General features: G+C 39.4%; 1 protein-coding gene across 5 annotated transcripts in view; it reads right to left on the bottom strand.

Annotated features, from left to right (window-relative positions):
* LOC124796334 (FH1/FH2 domain-containing protein 3) overlaps positions 1-21,037 on the bottom strand; it is a 646,429-nt gene that overhangs the window by 48,431 nt on the left and 576,961 nt on the right. For all 5 annotated transcript variants that reach the window (XM_047260468.1, XM_047260466.1, XM_047260469.1 and 2 more), the window contains 2 exons: positions 1,392-1,511; positions 222-496 (listed from right to left, as the gene is read on the bottom strand). In XM_047260468.1, the coding sequence (XP_047116424.1) occupies positions 222-496; positions 1,392-1,511 (395 nt within the window). The remainder of the gene's footprint in view (positions 1-221; positions 497-1,391; positions 1,512-21,037) is intronic.

Genomic DNA, 21,037 nt, shown 5'->3' with positions numbered 1-21,037 from the left:
AGATTCACCTCTCATTACATCTAGCCATCAGTTCCATGTTAAATAGGGGTGTCTTGATACTTTTGATCAGATAATGTACTTACAAACAAAGCTAATATGGAATCAGTAATATTTACAGCAGATGATAAAACATAACTATGGCATGAAGTGTGTGAACTGGGAAGTAAGGGAGAGTAAAAGAAAACTAAGTAAACTCATAAAACTGACTACAGATAACTTACTTTGTCTTCATAGTGAAGCCATCATGCTTTGCAATAACTTTTAGATGGTCCCAAGAGGCTTTGCACTCTTGCTCCATTTTCTGAATGTTGGCAGCAAGCTCATCAAAATCAACTTTTGATGCACGTGTAACAGCACCAATCTCTGAATACAAGTCTGTTGAATCTGGAAATTTTTCCATAACCATATGACAAAGGTGGTGCAGCAGAGAGTGTTTATGCACTGTGTCCTTTACTTCTGGAACCTTTGCCAAATATTCTATCTGAAATCCTTTCACCTGAACAAAAATTAAATATAGGGTTTCAGTTGCACTGTGAGCCTTTGAGAATTTCATATCAAAAAGAGTACATAACCTCATTAAAGATACCTATTTAAGCAAACTGTTCAGTGTTGATACAAAAACAATGAAAAATTGCACATGCAATATTTTCATACAGATCTCTATAAAAGAAGAGCCTTTACATTGCTGATGATCTATTACTTTCAATGAAGTATAAGTCACTCAAAAAACTATAGCATATGGGTTAGGATAGATACAAGCAGAGGCTGGAAGCTGACAATACTGTCTAAGCAAATTTCATCTGTGACATTTTTTACCCTATTTTGGAGAATCATACAATATGGGAAACTGAAAGGTTAACTGTTTATTTCATTTATCGTAATTTAAAATGATTTATGTTTCTTTGGCAAAATATATGTTACAATAACGAATAAAAAGGTCCACAAACATTAGAGCTTTTTCCAGCAAATATTATTCAGTGTGTTAATCGTTAATTTGAAAAGAGAAATAGAAGTTTTTCAAAATAATACAATAATTCAGAAAAAAATTGCATTTTTACAAGATGCTAACCACGGAAGACTATTAGCATGAGCTCTTGACTACATTTACAGCTGATACTGCTGCACTACTCAGAGCAGAAATAATATGTTTCACACCATGATGATTTCTAGTAATCAAAATAACAATATACAATAAAATACAAGTTCCCAATAATTAACCCAATAAAAAACTCTTTTTTATGTTGTGACACCACTTGGAATAATCCTCTGGCCCTATTATCTATGTCAATTTTTAAGTAGTATTCAGATCTCAGTCAAGATTTTAAACTTCCATTCAAAACAGTTTATTAAAGAATGCATATTATATACATTTCTCAGTGTGTTCATCTTACCTCACTTCCATTTAGAAAAATACCAATTGAAAGCAAGGTACTAAGAATACCACGGAATGTTTTGTTGGATTTAAGGGTCTCCATTCCTTGCTTAAGATCCATGAGAGGTTCTGCTACTTCCTGTAGGTTAAGAAATTGAAATCAATTTATGACTTTATTGCAAGGAATTACAATAGACAGCAATATTTCAAACATGGGTGATGAAATATTTCAATAAAACAAAATGATCTGGGATTTAGTTACACAGGCAAATAACACATACATGTTTGAAAAACATCAGTCTCTATTAAACAAATACAAACACTATGTTCCAATGACACAATAATCTATTGTTACTGTAGCTACAACATATAAAGCTACATTGGGGAAAATAGTTTTCAATTCCAAGCATGTATTGCTATGTGAAACATACGAAATTATTGCTCCTTCACTTCCTAATTATGTTCTGTTCGAATGTCAATCTTCACTCACGTCTTTCCTGAAATCTAAAATCTAAGTAATCTCTTTCCTATTATCTCAGAAGCAATTTCTTCAGCTCTTGAAACTACTGTAATTCAGACAAATACCCTGTCACACTTATTGTATATATGATTCTATATTCTCCGGATGACTCTTTCTCCCCCCCCCCCCCCCCTCCCCCCACCCCTCACCACCACCACCACCACCACCATCCAAACCACCTTTTTAGAAATCATTCAGCACCTTAGAAAGAAGGTTGAAACTAGAATTTCTGTTTACATACAGTCTGCAAGTTACTGCTGTAGAGGTCCCTTCCCTTACTTCTGTCAATTTTTTACCAGACCTGAAGACTAACTGCCACAGGCATCCCTGGCCAGTGTAAGTTTCTACATGCTGCCTGGCAGAACGTCACTTTGGTCTGTATTTGTATTTGTATTTCTATTTATTTATTTATCCTGTGGATCACATATTGTACAAAGTACACACGATATAGGGCAAGTCATTTTTCTTAACAAATATGTAGTTTGGAGAAAAAAAAATAGGCAATGGACTGCCATTTAAAAAATGTACACAAAATTGTTCATTGATGAATATAGTAACTTCACATACAGAGAATACAAACAATTTACATGGGGAACTAAGAAACATGTAGGCAATGTAGTGCTACTTTAAATTTACACAAATAATCACTGAGATTACAGAATAGTGAAAATGTCAACTGGAAAAACAACAGAAGGACAATGTCATTTAAAAACTACATTAAACATGAAATTAACATTGAGATTTCACAGACAATTAAGTTTTAATACTAATAGAATGTGTACTTGTACATTCAAAAATCGAGTTAAAAAATTTTGGGAAGTGAAACTGAAACATAGTTGTGTATAGTAGATATTAGGTTATTATTTTGCCTACAGAATGTTTTACTCTAATCAGAGTATTTTACAAAGGACTTTATAATTTTTCATTTCCAGGAATTCTTGTACTGAATAGAAACAGTGCTTTGTCAGAAATGCCTTTAGTTTATTTTTAAATATTGGATCTGGAGCAGTTTTTATTTGTTCTGGAATTTTATTGTGTAATACGACACCCAGATGAGTTATATATTTTTGGTATGATGATGTCCTTGAAAAAATTTGATGGATATTAGATTGCCCTCTGGTATAATGAGCGTGTATATCATTGTTTTGGATTAATTTGCCTGTTCTTGAGAGGTATTCCCTGGTGAATAGGATTGTTTCTTGAATGAATAGGGATGGGATGCTTAGAACATTAAGTTTTATAAATTGACATTTACAGGATTCCAGCTTTTTGAGGCCACAGATTATTCTCAGTGCTCTTTTTTGTAGTTTAAAATATATTTGTGCTGTGAGTTGAATTTCCCCAAAAGATGATTCCATAGCGGAGCAATGAGTGGAACTGCGCATGGTATGCTTGCATTAGTGTGGATTTACTTGTAGTAGATTTTAATATTCTTAGTCCATAGCACAATGATGAGAGTTTCTTTGATAAGTTGTTTATATGTGTGTCCCATTTTAAATTTTGTTGGACCCATAGACCCAAAAATTTTGTTGCATTTACATTTTCAATTTTATCATTATTTAACTTTACTTGGATAGTTTTTTGATTGGATATGGGAATTAGATGGAAGTTGATACATACAGTTTTCCCACTATTAACAATTAGGCCATTTTTGTTAAACCACTCAGAAAGTTTTTTCGTAGAGTTATCAGATATTGTCTGAAGGGATTCAGAGCTAGATCCAGTCAACACTATGCTTGTATCATCAGCAAACAGAGTAGTTTTTTGTGGGCTCATACGTTCAACAAGATCATCTATGTAAATGAGGAAAAGTAATGGCCCTAGAACAGAACCCTGGGGAACACCATATCTTATTGTTCTTTCCTCTGAGAGGAAAACTGTGCTATTTATTTTATTCTGTACATTAATATCGTATTGAAGTGATACCTTCTGTCTGCGGTTTTGTAGGTAAGAGCATAGCCAGTTGTGAGCCACACCTCTTATTCCTCTTCTTTCCAATTTAGCAAGCAGTATTTTATGATCTAGTACGTCAAAGGCTTTAGAGAGATCTAAGAAGATACCTGCAGCTATATTATGTTGGTCAATTGATTTCAGTATGTGGTCCAACAGTTCAAAAATTGCTGTCAGGGTGGATAAAGATTTACTAAAACCATGTTGTTGAATGCTGATTGGTGCGTGGTTTTTTATGAAATTTATAAGCCTGTCATAAAAAAGTTTTTCCAGGATTTTTGAAAAGATGCTTAATATGGATAATGGTCTATAATTGGATACTAAATCAGGGGAACCTTTCTTTAGTAATGGTGAGACTTTAGCTACTTTGAGAGCATCTGGAAAAATGCCAGTTTTTAATGATTGGTTGTAGATGGTTGATAATGGCTTTACTATATGGGGAGCACACACCTTTAATATGAGGTCAGGTACTTCATCATAGCCACTAGAGATTTTATTGGGTAACAATTTTATTATGTTCCTAATTTCATCAGGGTTTGTTTCATAAACAAACATTGTAGCATTAGTGCTGTTTGACGTATTGGTGGAATTGAAGAACGATACCTCGCAGTTTGCCTGAATGAGATCTTCTGCTAGTGAGGTGAATTGACACAAAGACAGCAAGAATGCTGCCAGAGTGCTGTGGGAGACGAGAACAAAGCTCAGCTCCCATTGTACAGGAAAGGGTAGCAGGAACCAGTTGCCACCACCAACCATTAAAGTAGCAACACTTTTAGTGATCTTTAATTGCTGATCAATGATGACAAAAGTTATCTGACATACCAAGGAAGTAAGTAGGAATCAGTATTTCCCAGAAACTCTGGAGAAAGTATTGAAATGAGCTGGATCCAAAGGTCACTTTGAGATAGGAGGTAGTCACAATGTTGCATAAAGAATGAACTGGATTCAGATGGCATCCAGAATGATAAGCAATATTAATTTGGCATAATTCAATGAACAATTATGGTATCAGAAGTAGTCATAGGGCAGCTAGTCCTAGACTAGTTTGATTCTCTTGGGGCCAACTGTATAATCATTGCTTACTGGAGATCAACTATGGTCTTACTTCGAAAAATGAATACAGTTCCCAATTTCGCTATAATATATAAGACTCAAACTGTCTCAGCTGAATGAGATTCAGTGTTCATTAGAATTAGCATAAGACATTGTTGGCTACACCACTAAGTGAGCTAATGACACAATTATCAGGCTTTCATCACAAATATAATTGTACTTTATAGGTACACAGTATTTATTGTTGTAGTTTTTGTGTCATTAAGACAGAAGGAAATAGGTGGAAGATGCTAGTCAAACTTCCTCAAAAAATTTCTCCAAAGTCGAGGAACACAGATAGTCAGGATATCCATAAAATAAATGAAATGAAACAATATAATTTTCACTGCTTAATATTCTGAATATTGAACACTGCTCACCAAAGTGGCTGAGAACACTAGGAAAGCAGCATGTGGTATATTCAGGAAATTTGGTTTCAAGACTTAGTGCTCTCATAATTATCTTTATATCAATATTGTACAAAAAACATCATTCAGCAGCTGATATTTCATGGCCATCTGGCACTGGATATTAGAATGGAGTGGCCTATATGACTGCAAACACAAATGTAAAGTGTAGACAACTGTGTTATCATGTAAGGCTTTCAGCTGTATGTTAAACTTGATGCAAATGTACATATTATAGATTTCTGGTCATGGATTTTGGTAGTTTTCTATTTGCTGCTGAAGGTTTCACTAGTTTGTTAGTCATTGTTATTCAACACTACAGAAGCTGTGGGCACAAAGAGTACACATATGCACTGTCTGGCCCCGTACAGCTGTCATTAACACAAAGGTTGGTTTGACCATCAAAGTGATGTACCGTGCATGATCCTTTTGGAGGTGGTGTACCCTTAGCTTCCTCACACCTTTGAACAGACACACAGACATAGGGACCTATTGTTTAACATGGACTCTGATCTACAATGGAACTCAGCATGATTCTAGTTCATGGTGACATAATCGAGTGTAGTTCAGTCTGAGTCCATTTTTTCTAACAATCTAAACTCATACAATTGACTCTTATTGACTATGAGTTACGTTGAGTGATACCCCATATTTAGAAACCTTGTGTAAAAAAGTTGTTGAACATGTTAAGACAGCATAATTTCCATAATGTGAATGCAGAACCTACAAGACTAAAAGCACACTCTGATAATGTTTTTGATAACTGTCCTCATGCTATGTGTTCTTCCAAGGCGAATGGGTTAATTTTCTCAGATCAGACCTTAGTCTTACAAAATACAACATGGGAAAACTAATACGCTAGCTCAGAGTAACCAACAGGCTGGGATTATTTTTAAGAGGTACTTCATATCTCAAATTAGTTTACAAAACCTTCCAGAATTATTTAATACTTTGATATTTAGTATATGGCTCATGCACGGAGGGGAGCCACTGTCCACCACTGCATTTATACCCTCGTGAGCACATTTCAGTTTTAAGCAAGTGGCCTATAAAATTCAGTCAGTGATTAAAATAAAGACACAAAATACAGGAATTGATACATTTAAATAGCTGAAATCAAGACAATTCTGACAAATCTCAATTTATTCACAACTGATCAGATTATTTTGAGTGCTGGCTAAACACAGGATATATCGATGCAGAGATATAAAATGAAATAATTATGATCTTATGATATCAAGAAACATATAAAATCTATTCAAGATAGTCATACTAAGAACAATTAAATTGATTACATGTCTAGCAGTCGATGTAGAGCAGTTTGCAGGCAGTATACACAAATCTAACATTACTGAATAAAACACTCAGTCTCTAGCTCTCAGCTTAAATGTCAAATCATTGACTCTTGAAAATCCGTTACTTGATGTACATACATGTGTGGAACTTTATCACCTAAATAATCTTACCAGACCAGTGTCCACCAGCAAAAGACCTTGAAAAACTCTCTTTATGCTCTCAGTTCAGCGTGAATCATGTGACCAACTACTCTGGTCAACATTTTATCTGTGGCTAACATGCATTTGATCACAAAAGAGTCATTTACAATTAACATTTTAACTATATCCACTGAAAATTATTTGGCACAAATCTTTAAATGTTCTTTCATTTCATTCATAACTGCTATAAAGTTCATTTATTATTATTACATCATCAGAATTGACGCACACCATTATTACTATTTTTAATCATTACATTTTAACATCGACACACACTAGTCAAGGCTCTTACTTTATTTACTCCCGCTGTTTCCACACTGCATTATTCAAATGTCTTATTTTGTAATACTAATTTCCAACTTTTCTTACAATAAAAATACTATCAAATCTTATCATAATCATAAATGCAGAAATTAGACTGCTTTTTGGTGGATGATTTGTCTGGCACACAGGATTAGTACAAGGTGCCCAAAATTAAATTTCCAGATTCAAAGTGCTTACAAAGAAAAGCACTTCTCAGAATATCAAATTTGAACAGAATATTATTTACATAGGGGGAAACATCATGGGAAAAAAGTTGACAATAGATAGCGCTGTCAGTGTCAAAATATGCATGCACATCAACAGATGCACGGCACACAACTATTTCTCAATTTGTGTCCAAGATGCCACACATCACAGTCTCCATGAAGAATCATGTGCTGCTGATATAGCTCCTTTACAAGAATGGTGACTGCACATCAGTAGCCCTGCAGACATTCTGGGCACTCAACAAGCACTGGTGCGATATCTGCTAAGGATCAGGAGAAAATGGTTACAAAATTTGAAAAGACAGGTTCTTTTGAAGTGCAATGTGGCAGAGGGAAGAAAGAAGCTGATCAACGTCCGTCAAGGATGTAGTATCAGCACCACAGGAGAGGTCACGCAGCAGTGTGCAAACATGCAGTGCACGGGAAATTGCCCCAATGTTGGATATGCCTGTGAGCACAGTGCATAAAATCCTATGAAATATCCTGCAATGCTATCCGTTCAAAATCACCCATGTTCAGGAGTTGCTTCCTGCTGACCAGCCAACAAAACAAATGTTCACTATGGAATTTCTTGCTCACATGGAACTGGACAATGAATCACCATGAAACATTCTGTGGACAAACAAAGCCCATTGCCATCAGCAAGGACATGTCAGTATGCAGAACTGCAGAATATGAGCAACAGAAAATCTGCATTGACATCAACCAGCACCAATTTACTCTGAAAAGGCAACCATCTGGTATGGACTGACAGCATCATTTATTGTAGGGCCATATTTTTTTCAAAGAGATGAGTTCTGCAGGTCCTGTCACCTGTACTGGCACTGGTAAACATAATGAGAGTTTTTTTTTTGTGCCAAAATCATTACAACCCTTCAACAGGATGGATGTGTGGGTAAGATCATTTTTATGCAAGATGGCACTCCTCCACACATTGCACAGCCAGTGAAGTGGTGGCTGCTGCAGAGGCATTTCAGAAAGGCTAGAATTATCAGCTGTTGTTTCCCTACAGCCTGACAGTCCAGATCACCTGATCTTAACCCTTGTGACTTCTGGCTGGGAATTAGCTGAAAGAAGTTCTGCTCAGTGCTCCATTTATGAATGTAGGTAAAAAGAAGGACACATTGCACATCACATTCTGAACATGACCCCCAAGACACTCCAGTTTATTGTGGAGCATGCTATTTCTCAATTTCAACTTGTGGCAGAAAATGGCAGACAGCAAATTGAAAATGTCTTGTGCCAGTATCACAACAATTAGAAACCAATGTTAGTCTGCTTTATACACAGTTCTTGCTTGGCCCCAGGACCATGATGAAAAACTGATGTAATTTTGCTGTTTATGTGGCTTTTGGCTCCAGAATAATTAAAAATTGAAACCTTTTGTTCTTTATGTGGTTTTTGCCTCAGGAAAATTAAAAACTGACTTTCCCATCCAATGTGGTATGATCTTGCTGTTGTGGATGGGCTTACCTAACTCAGAGTGACATAACTGTTGACTGCTGAACTTCTGCAGTCATGCATACTGAACAGTGTGGATATTGTAATTTGCAACTTGAACTATAGCCATCTACTGTAGTTCAGCTGTCATTTGTAGCTAGCCCCATTAATGTTAATAATATACTTATTACTTACTGAATCTCATGCATTTGCGGTTGTGATTTTAAGAGCATTGGCAACATACTGCACTGGCACTTGTGATTATGTTTCCAAATCAGTTTCATCTCCTTGTCAGAAAATTCTCATCAAAATTCCACACAGAATGCAAGTTCCACAGAAGACAGTGCAGTAGCTGTGGTATCTGTGTTATTATGTGACACTGTCACTTTCAACTAGTTCCTCTTCCCCTACTTCAACATTGCCTTCAAGTTTGTTTCGCTTGTACAGTCCTTTTATAAACTCCTCCCAGCTTACTGTTTTACCTTCTTAGCTTAAGAATGGCTTGTCATCTGATTTCTTGACATGCATACAGCTGCTTCTTTACTCTCCAGAGGAAACTTTTGATATCCCTATAGGTGGTATCTACGCTACTTGTTACACATGCTTATATAGCCTTCCATTTGTCCTCTAGCAATTCCTGCTTAGCTATTTGCACTTTCTGTTAATTTACACGTCTGAATTTCCTATTATGTGCCTCATTTTCTGCATTTTTATATTTTCTCTTTCATTAATTAAATTCAGATTTGAACTAGACTCTGTCTTTTTTACCTATTTTCTCTTTTGCAGCCCTCACTATTCCATCTCTTTCCACTCCTTTCCCCTGTTTCAGTCAATCATTGCTTAAAACACCCTCTGTAACTGACAATAACCTCACATTCTCTCAATTTATCCAGGTCCTATCCCCCTAATTTCTTACATTTTTGCAATTTCTTCAGTTTTAATCTGCAGTCCACAGCCAGTGAATTATGGTCAGAGTCTATATCTGCCACTGGAACAGTCTTACGGTTCAATTGGTTTTGAAATCACTGCCTTACCATTGTACAATGTATCTTAAATCTTCCAGTGTCTCCAGGTCTTTTCACATCCTTCTTACATTAGTCTTAAACCAAGAGTTAGCAAAGATTAAATTATACACCGTGCACAATTCTACCAGGCAGGTCTTCTTTTATTCCCTACCCCCCAGTCCATATTCTCCGACCACTTTTCCTTCTCTTCCTTTTCTTATTATTAAAGTCCAGTCCCACAAAGGAATTAAATTTTCATCTCCATTAACTACCTGAATAATTTCTTTTATCTCAGCATACATTCTTTCAAACTCTTCATTATCTGCAGAGCTGGTTGGCATATAAACCCGTACTGCTGTGCTGCATGTTGGCTTCATGTCTGTCTTGTCTGTGATAAAGCATTCACTATGCTGTTAACAGTAGCTTAACTGCATTCCTGTTTCCTTATTCTTTTTTAGACCTTTTTCTACATTACTCCTATTTGATTTTGTATTCATGAACATGATTTATAAATTTATGTATTGTAAAAGATATCTCTTCTGAGCCCCTAAAACATCCAAGTAGACCCCAATCATTTAAGAAAGGTAGCAAAGACCTGCTTAACTATAGACCATTTTCATTAATTTGAATGCTATACAAAGTCTTTGAAAGCATCATGTATCAGCAAACATTTGACTACTTAGAACTGAATAAGATATCAAGCTCTTCACAGTTTGGTTGCAGGAAGGAAAGGTCAACATTATCACCCACAGAACTCTTGGTAACAGACATTTTATCAGCACTTGAAGACAATGTTTAAAGACACATTTTCTTCTGTGATGTAAACAAGACTAAGTTAGTTAGTTCCACAGTCCATAGATCATTTTGCATAATAAGTTGCAATGATGTGGAACAAGTCATTTTACATTCACATCATAAATTAATTTTGACTGTCTGAACATTCTGTTTTGGTCAGTAAATTGGAGTACCACAAAATTTGTGATGAAAGTTTAATGCTATTCAAATCATATTTTTATAAGAGAAAGCTGGTTGTGAGTTCTCAAGGTCATCTATCAAACCCACTTTTTGTTCAATATGGAATGCTTCATGGACCAAAGTTAGAACCCCAGGTAAATGACTTACCAGAAAATAGTGACGTAAAGACAAAACCACACTGGCAGTGTGGTTTCAGTTGCATGAGACTGCAGTTGTGTGTGTGAGTTGTGTTTGTGTGAGTGTATGAGTGCGGATATGTGTGTCTATTGTTGACAAAGACCTTAATGGCCAAAAGCTTTAATTGTGACAGTCTTTTTGTTGTGCCTGTCTGTAACTCGGCATCTCCGCTATATGGTGAGTAGCAACTTCCCTTCTTATAATATTGTAAACTTGTTAAGATTAATGCTTGACAACTATCTAACTTGGAAATATCATGCTGAACACATAACAGTTTTGATATCCACAACAATATATTTACTGAACATTGATGTTCTATGTAATTTTAGAATATGTAATGACAGAATATTTCACATTTTTTTCAATCTCTGTTACGCTATGGGTTAGTATTATAGGGAAACAGCAAAAGCATATCAGAAGAACGCATTCAGAGTAAGTGCAAGGGTACGTAACACAACACATATTTGTTCATAAAATGTAAGATCTGAAGAGCAATTAATTTATATATTTTGACAATGTTAACTATATTCTTGCTGAACTACTGAAAAAAATTGTAACAAATCAACAACATGAACATAACACCAGAAACAGCACATTCTTTGTTTTACCACTAAACAGATTAATAAAAACTAATGACACTCAAATTTGTATAGAAATCAAAGGCACAAAAAATTCTCAAATTACAATTAATATACGCATGTTAAATTAGTTGAGGAAAAGTTGCACATTTTCTTTTCAGAAAATCAATTTTACTCATTACAAGAACTGTTTCACATGCCCAATACGAGTGTAATATTTATTATAATTTATTTGTGTAAAATGCCACACCAAAAATATTAATAAAGTAGGTTAATTGTATTGACAAAGTACATATTATTTTATTTTATTTTGAGTTCCATTGATCCCAACATCAGGGTTGTTATGAAATGGAACAAGTTATTGTTGAAACAATATTGTAAAATCATGACTTTCTATAAAATTTACAATAATGGATACAGCTGAATGTAATATACAGATTCAACACCCGTGTCAACAATTGTTAGATCATAATATATGAAAATACGTTGAAAATTAGATTGGTAGCTTAAATAGCTGTGAAGAGGTACTGAATTGAAGTGGGAAAACTAATTTCTTGCCACAACTTGCCTAAAAGAAGGAACTGATTGATAGGATACATCCTGAAGTGACAAGGAATTGTAAATTTGGTACTGGAAGGAAGTGTGGGGGTTAAAAGTTGTATAGAGAGATCAAGGCAAGGCTTGAGTACAGTAAGCAGGTTTAGATGGGTGTAATTTGCATCATTTATGCAAAGATGAAGAGGCTTGGACAGAATAGCCTAACATGAACAACTGCATCAAACCAGTCCTAGGACTGAAGATCACCATCACTACCACCAGCTACAACAACAATTAGACTGTTTTTACTTCCTTCACAGCTATGAGTTAGGTGGGCAGATTCTGCTGTACAGTTCTTAAGGAAAAGCATATTTCTTTTTATACCACATAATACTGTTCTGTTTTCTTTTAATCTTCCTACACCCTTTCCAGCAGATTTTAATATGTTGTAAGTTATGGATACCACACTCTCAGAGCGATAGATCTGACAATTTTCTGGCAACTAAACCAATCTGATGCTGATCCTTTACCAGGCCAAAGACTTCTCAACATGGTAAAGGCAACATCACTGTGTCAGCTGCTGCAATGACTAAGTGTCTTGAAAACAGATGGCATTTGTCCAGGTCAGGAACAGCAGTAGAGATGAAGTAAAAGAGAAAAATGATTCAAATGGCTCTGAGCACTATGGGACTTAACATCTAAGGTCATCAGTAAAAGAGAATCAAACTGTACTTTATGCTGTGAAAACCATCTGTTTCAACACTTTGTTGTAAGGCTTTAACATTATATAGTAGTACATTGTAATTATTGCAGACAAAAACAAGCAAATAGAGCCAACTTTTTATCTCATCAGAAGTGATTCTTTAACTCCATTTCCACTTCCTTATTCATCGTCTTCTTGTCTTATTATGGACCCAATTAACTGTATCGGTCAAATGACAGTATCCCAAAAGGAGAGGAAAATCCAAATCACGTAGTCTGAGGGGGTTGGGTTGGGTTGTTTGGGAGAGGAGACCAAACAGCGAGGTCATCGGTCTCTTCGGATTAGGGAAGGATGGGGAAGGAAATCGGCCGTGCTCTTTCAAAGGAACCATCCTGGGATTTGCGTGGAGCAATTTAGGGAAATCACAGAAAACCTAAATCAGTATGGCCGGACTAGGATTGAACCGTTGTCCTCCGAATGCAAGTCCAGTGTGCTAGCCACTGCGCCACTTCACTCGGTCACATAGTCTGACTAACGAGATAATGACATTATGATGTCAGCTATAAATCACTATTGTGCTTACTTGATAATGAGCTGTTACCTGACAAAAGAACTGAACAAAAGTTATATAATGACTACCAGAGAAAAAATTACTTCTATCAGTGTAAATAGCTGAGTCATTCAGGCTTTATTATGAAGTAATCTGCTGGTAGTTTACACGTGTAGTATGCAACAGTAACCATTGTTTAGTTTTAAGAGCTTTCACAAAAAATGGACTATACAGATAAAAAATATAAATACGACAAGACAATGCCAAAAAATGGAAATATGACATGAATGTCTTTTTTAAAAAATGGCGTTAACAGGTACAAGGATGAAGATTTTTGTCTTGTCAGTGTTTGCATATGTAAGTAGTAAGAAAGATGCAATTACTTTCAAATACTAGTTTGATAAATAGAAAGCATGATGTATGAATCTCTTTGCGGTCTTACTGATTTCACTTGTGGGAATGTTAGCATCACTAACCAGAGAAAACGACTTGCAGTCTTACCTCTGACAGTCAAAGGGAGCAGTTCACTCTATGACTCAAGTGTGTTATGCCATTTATCCTTGTATATATTGAGTTTCTATAAAATAAAGTGTGTTGTGTACTTCGTACCACTGTGTCACCTATCATTCACTATCACTACATACCAGAGTTTCACATTGGTGACCCCGAACTTTGACTGAATGCCAAAATAGTGCAAATTTGCATCATGAAAATGTGACCATTGCACCCCCATTGTGTTACGCCAAATTCGAATTTCATTGAACTCTTGCACCCCTTGCTATTGACATACATGAACAGTACTCCATATGTTGGCCAAGTGATTAAAAGTGACAGTGACACTTCTCACATTGCAGCCTGTTTCCAAATTTCAGGCGTACGAGAATGCAATGCAACTGACAATCTGCTTATTGACTTTGTTACAGGCTCTACCAGCGTAACATCTACCCCTGCATTCCATCAACATTTTCAAAATCTGGACTACTGATCCATGCTGATCGTGTTGTGGTGTCATTATAGTATGCACTGGACATGTGTCCACCAATATGCATGCTGTCTCACCTGCACTGCATAGCGAACTGTCCAGCCTCCAATCCACTCGTCTGCATTACTGGCCACAGCTTACCTGCAGTTCTCCCCATGCTGTGCAGCTATATTCGAACCACATTACTGAAGTGAATAGGACTCACACTACCACCAGTCCATATGGATAACCTGAACCTGTGGTTCACAGTCGTCAAAAGCATGTTTACCTCAAACACCATCATCACAGACAACACAAAGTACATCACTCTACTCAGGAAGTTTGCCTCTCACACTGAGGTTATCTACAATGTCATCCTGACACTGCTGTCTATGGACAAGCATAGGACTGCCAAAACAACACTCTTATGATGCTTCTCCCAAACTCACAAAGAGCAACTCTGCCAGGTACATTACAATGAACATTTACAGGATGGGACCCTTCTGAATTGTGGCAGCATCTTCACAGCAAAATAGACCTGTGCATCATGCCCGACAAGATGCTGTGGATAATCTGGATTGTCAAGACCCCATCCCACATGCAGACAGCTTTACTTGCCACTAGTAACCAGTCTCCTGACATCCACCTGTCCCTGGCTGACTGCATTTTCACCATTTCCCAACACAGGCACAGCATCAACAAAGCTCCCAACAATGGTGTGGGTATGCACACTGCACTGTCACATGCACGAGCTCCTGCAGCCACTGACAATCACTGAGTGCTCCCAGCTCCAAACAATGCTGACGTCACAGTGGCCACCGCCCCTGTGTTTACAAAACAAACTCAGCTGTAGCTGTCACTTCGATATATCAGCATCCGTACACTCACAGTCTCACCTCTGTTGGTACCACACCTGCTTTGGTGACATCGCAGGCCCTGTTATGAGCCTTGTAGCTACCCAACTCACCTCATGGCCTGCAAGATGCACCCCAAACCATGAACAAAGCATAAGCCACCTCAACGAACGCAAAGTCACCACATGCCCACCAGCTTCTGATGTCGCTCTGAACAACCATCTGTATGTCCTCGACCACATCAGTGGGTTACATTTCCTGGTTAACACCAGACTGCAGATCAGCACGGGCTGCTAACAGCTCTCCTAGCACTATTAGGAGTATCCCGACACAGACTCGAGACCTCGGCTTCACTGCACCCTTCATATGGTTGTTCACCATTGCTGATGTTATGGAGCTGGCCTTAGGTGCTGATTTCCAATGGGCCTTTCACCTTGTGCACTTACTGCATGCACACGAGCTCACCTACAAGCCTCCTGACTGCACTGCTGATAGTATACGTGCCCCAGCTACCTCATCAACCCAATGCCAATACAATGAGGCTGACGTTCCTCCGCCCTCAGCCATGCCCAAGCAACAGTACATACAACACTGTGTGGCCTGTGCTGACTGCTTACTACATGTCTGTCAACAGCGTATGAACATGCAAAAGACATTCTCTCTCCTCCAACAGAAAAACATATTCCACACAGTCGCATCCAAACAACAGAGGCAGAACTTGCAGAGGGTTGCTCCACCCTCAAGTGCTTCTGTTCCTCACTTATTGCCTAAGCTTGTTGACCTGCACCTGTCACCCAATACCTCAAGCTGCTTGACACATCAGCCCCCACTTCACTATCTACCAGCTCAGTACATCGCCTGCTGCTTGTTCTGTGCCTGCTCCTTTGCCACCTGCTGTCATCCACGCCATGCTTGCACTACTGCTGCTCACCTCCCTCACCCCTGCGCCCATGCCAGATGATGCCTGCTGCACCAAATCCATGCCTGTGTAGTATGCCGCTTCCCAATCCATGCCTGTGCCTGCACAGAATGGCCTCATCCATTCTGTGCCTGCACCTGCGCCCAGCGATGCCTGCCATGCCATGACTGAACCTCCACATCTCGTGGACTGTACCACACATGCACAAGCACCAGCCTCACTTGGACAGCCCAGCTCAAATCTGCAGCTTCCAATTGATGCTGTCACCTCCCGGACCAAGCCAGCACTTCCACTCGGTTCTGTCTGCCGCACTGCATCTGAACTACCACAGCTCACTGACTGTGCCACACTTGTACAGACCACCACTTTGCTCGTGCAGCCCAGCTCTAGCCCACAGTTGACATCTCATGTCATTTCTGCTGTTCAGGACACTGACCTCCATGTGATCCACACTGACAAACTCTCAACCAGTGGCTCTGCTCCAGACAATCTTTTTATCTTGTCTGTCACCAACAACAGCACCGTGCACCACATTAACACTAAACCCAACCTGGTGGTTAGTCAGCTCCCCAGATGTTAACCCTGTGACTCCCTCTGCATGGCAAAGGCAGGGGTGGACAAACTGTTACAAGCTGGCATCATTCGCCCATCAGGTAGCAGCCGGGCCTCAAGCGTCCACCTCATCCCTAAGAAGGACAGCTCGGCCAGACTCTGTGGGGACTATCAAGCCTTGAATGCCTGCACAATCAAGTACAACTATCCAGTCACTAATATTGAAGACTTAACACTATCTTGCTGGTGCTACGGTGTTCAGTGTAATTGACTGTAAGAAGGCATATCTGCAGATACTGATATACAAAGATGGCATTCACAAGACTGCCACAATCACACCTTTGGGATTGTTTGAGTTCCTTTTTATGTCTTATGGACTAAAAAATGCTGCACAAGACTGGCAATACTTTATAGACAGCTTGATTTCTAATTTTCTTTTTGTTACACATCTCTGGACGATATCCTCATTGTTTTGCCAGACATGGACTCACACTCTGCCCACCTTGAACAAGTTCTCAGCACTCTTGAAGCCAATAGTGTAGTGATGAACACTGACAAATGTCAACTCTGTCAGGTGCAAGTCACCTTCTTGGGCCACATCATTAATGCTTCCAGCATCTGCCCAACTCCAGAGCACACCGAGCCGATTCATTACCTAAGCCACCATTTGACATCTATCACAAACTCTACTGTTTTCTCAGGACAATCAGTTTCTGTTGTTGTCATTTGTTCCACACCGCTGCCCTGCGGGAACCCTTAACACAAGCCCTCAAAGGCAAAAATACATATGGTCACAGGAAGCTCACGTGGACTACAGACATGCAGTGCTCCTTTCAAGCAATCAAGGATGATTTGGTTCAGGCAGGCACCTTGGCCCACTTGATTCTAGAAGCTACCCAGTCCAGCACCACTGACACTAGAAATTTAGCAATAGGAACCATCCTTCAGCAAGAGGTCAATGGCTCCAATCATTCCTTGTGCTTCTTCTCCTGTAAGCTGACTGAGGCACAGCACAGGTGGTTGGCTAATAACTGGAAGCTACTAGCTATTTACAAAGCTGTGAGGTATTTCAGAGAAGATACTGAAGGATGCCCTCTTGTCACTTTACATGGACCACCAGCCCCTAGTCGATGCCATCTGTATCCCACCCAAGGATGAGTGCCTCTACCATTACCATCACCTCGAACACATCGCACAATTCTCTACGGATGTCCGTCACGCAAAAGGCACAGACAACGTAGTCACTGACTACTTGTCACACACTGGCGCCATCTGAGCCATGATCAAGTTCGACAAACTCGCACAGCTCAGCAGGGCAACTCGATCCAAATTCTCACTGCCATCTACTTTAAATTCCACCTTACACATTGACAGAATTTCCAAGGCACTCCATGTTCTGGAATAGCACCTTAGCATCAAATGTAATTGGTCGATCCATCCTGAAACTCAGGTGCACATACTTATGTATGAGGTTCATTCAAATGAAACCTGATCAGTGCGTCTACCTTTTCCTTACATGTAAGGTGGCACCATGTAACTGTGGGTATGGTGGCACCATCTATTGGTAGAGAGACTGATGTGTGTGCCATCTGATGTTGCATAGCACCAGTGTGGTTTCATGCCAAAGAGAAGGTGGTCGCATATGTTATCATCCATTACCGAACATGCAGGCGGGTAAGCAGGAACAATGAGTAGTGATTTGATTTTTCGCGGCAGAGGGAGTTGGAGGCCATGAAATGTATTGATGGTTGAAGGCTGTGTATGGTGAGTACAGTCTGAGTCATTCAAGTGTTGTGGAATGGCGCAAATGATTCCTTGAGGGGTACAAGTCCCTGGAACGCAATGCTTTCTGGACAGACTCATCATGTCATCACACCGGAAATGGTTGCGGAAATGAATGCTTTAGTCTTTGACAACCGCAGAATCACCAAGGACAAGATCCATTGGTTACTGGGTATTAGCATTGGCACCGCCCACACCGTAATACATCAACACTTGAACTTTAGAAAAATCTGTGGGCAGTGGGTTTCCCGCCAACTGACCACCGATCAGCGCAAAACTTGAATGGTGCTGTCTTTGAGTCATCTGCAATGTTATCATGAGGAGGAATACGGCTTTCTGTTGCGTATTGTCACAGGTGACAAAACATGGTGTAACCCTTTTGAACTGGAAAGCAAGCATCAGAGTAAGAAGTGGAAACATGAAACTTCACCACCTCCAAAGAAATCAAAGGCCGTGCACATCAGTTCTAGTAACGTCATGATGTCCCCCTTTTCTGACCACAAGGGCCCACTGCATGTCCAGTTTCTGGAATGGGGAACCACCATCAATGCCGAGCATTATCAAGCCACATTACAGAACCCTAGATGAGTCATCAAGTCAAAATGCCAAGGCATTTTGTCCAATGGCATTATCCTCTTGCATGATAATGCCTGCCCACACATGACCAATGCGCTGAAGACAACATTGCAGCAGTTTCGGTGAGAAATGCCACCGTACAGTCCTGACCTTTCACCATGTGACTTCGAAGTGTTTGGACCTCTAAAACAAGCTATTCGCAGACATCGATAAGCAATGGATGACAAAGTGTGTGACTGGGTCCAGGCCTGAATCCAACAGCAACCTACTAGCTTCTTCAAGGATGGAATCAACCGGCTAGTGTCACAATGGGATAAATATGCCAACAGTTTTGGTGACTATTTTTGAGTATGTTTACTGTGTATAACAAAATTTTGGGTTAATAAAATTGTTACCATTATTTTACACTAGTGATCAGGTTTCATTTTATTGCCCTTTATATATGAAATGACATAATTTCAGAGACTTTACTCCTCTCATGTAGATATGATTTTGTATAGACTGAAGCGGTGAGTGAAAATTTGTACCAAGCCCAGGAATAAAACCTGTGTTTCTTGCTTACTAAGCAGGTGCATTACCCACTAAGTCATTCAACTGCACGGTATACACTGACACGCCTCCCTCCTCAATCCAAAGTCAAATTTCCACTCATCGCTTTATTTTGTGTACATAAAATCATATCTGTATGGAGAGCAGTGAAGTCTTTGAAATTATGTCATTCATTTGTATAAGCACCTGCAACTGGGTTTCAGGCTGGACCCCCATTTACATTTGTTGCTGCGGTGCTACTCCAGAAATATGGAGAACCTCAGCAATTCTGTTCATGTGTAAAGAGGAATTTGAAGTAGACTGGGATGGCAGTGAGAATTTGGATCAAGAGGAGAGGCATGCCAGGTTAATCCATGCAGTTGTGTGAACTGCTGTGCCAAAGTTGTTAGTGGCTAACACACCTGCCTAGTAAGCAGGGGACCCAGTTTTGATTCCAGGCCTTGTCACAAATTTTCATTCACTACTTCAGTCTACATACATAAAATCCTATCTCTATGAGACCTGCGAAGTCTCTGATATATTTTCATCCTGTTTCAAAATCTTGCCCTCCCTAGAGTCAAATCTACTGCTTACCCTATAATTGAGCAATTCATTTGGCTCCACATTAAGTGAGATCACAAGTTATGGATAAAGGTCGGTGTACTGGGCCAGCATTGTAAAACCACCTGGCACATTAAGTCCCTGCTAGGCATCTTCCAGGTACCAAAGGGACACTTCCAACACATTCAGGTGGACCTGGTGGGCCCCATTCTCCCATCCGCCAACAATCATTACGTTCTCTCCATTGCTGACCAGGCAATATGCTGTGCAGAGGCTACCCCCATCCAAGACATCACTGCTGAAACAGTTGTCAGAACTTTCATGTCTACCTGGTTCACACATTTTGGCTACCCTGCCTCCATAACCATGGACCAGGGTAGGCAATTCAAGTCCTCACTGTTTGCCAAACTAACTATATGCCATTACCTGTTACAGAACTACCACCTACCACTCTCAAGAATGGGCTTGTTGAGAAGTGGCTCTTATTTGTAATGGGGGTGACCAGTCAGACATACTCCTGTGAGAGTTGCTGGGTATCCACACAACACATAAACAAGACCTCAATGCCTCACTAGCTGAGATTTTATACAGTTAGATGTTATCCCTCCCAGTTGTTTCATCTCTTCCAACTGCTCCCCTATGCCAATGTTGCTTTCCACCTTCGCAGCGTCCAGCATCACATTTCCAACCTTCATGATCCCCCTTCTCTCCCTCCATATTCTTCCTAAAATTTTCATCTCCAAGGACCTAGCCATGCACAACCACATCATGCTGTGTGATGATACTACCCACACCAACTTCCAGGCCCCCTTCTCAGGCCCGCAGCCCAAACACCTATGACATTCTGCTTAACAGCAAGCTAGTCACAGCCTCCATTAACTGACTGAAACCTATCCGGTATCTCATCAGCTAGCCCCCTGAATAAGGACTCTACCACCACAATGGCTTCCCTTCCTACTCCCATTGTCCCTCT

The sequence above is a fragment of the Schistocerca piceifrons genome, chromosome 4 (genome assembly GCF_021461385.2).
Source record: "Schistocerca piceifrons isolate TAMUIC-IGC-003096 chromosome 4, iqSchPice1.1, whole genome shotgun sequence".
Taxonomy (NCBI): domain Eukaryota; kingdom Metazoa; phylum Arthropoda; class Insecta; order Orthoptera; family Acrididae; genus Schistocerca; species Schistocerca piceifrons.
Note: the sequence above shows the minus strand (reverse complement) of the source record. Positions and strands in the feature narration are given on the sequence as shown.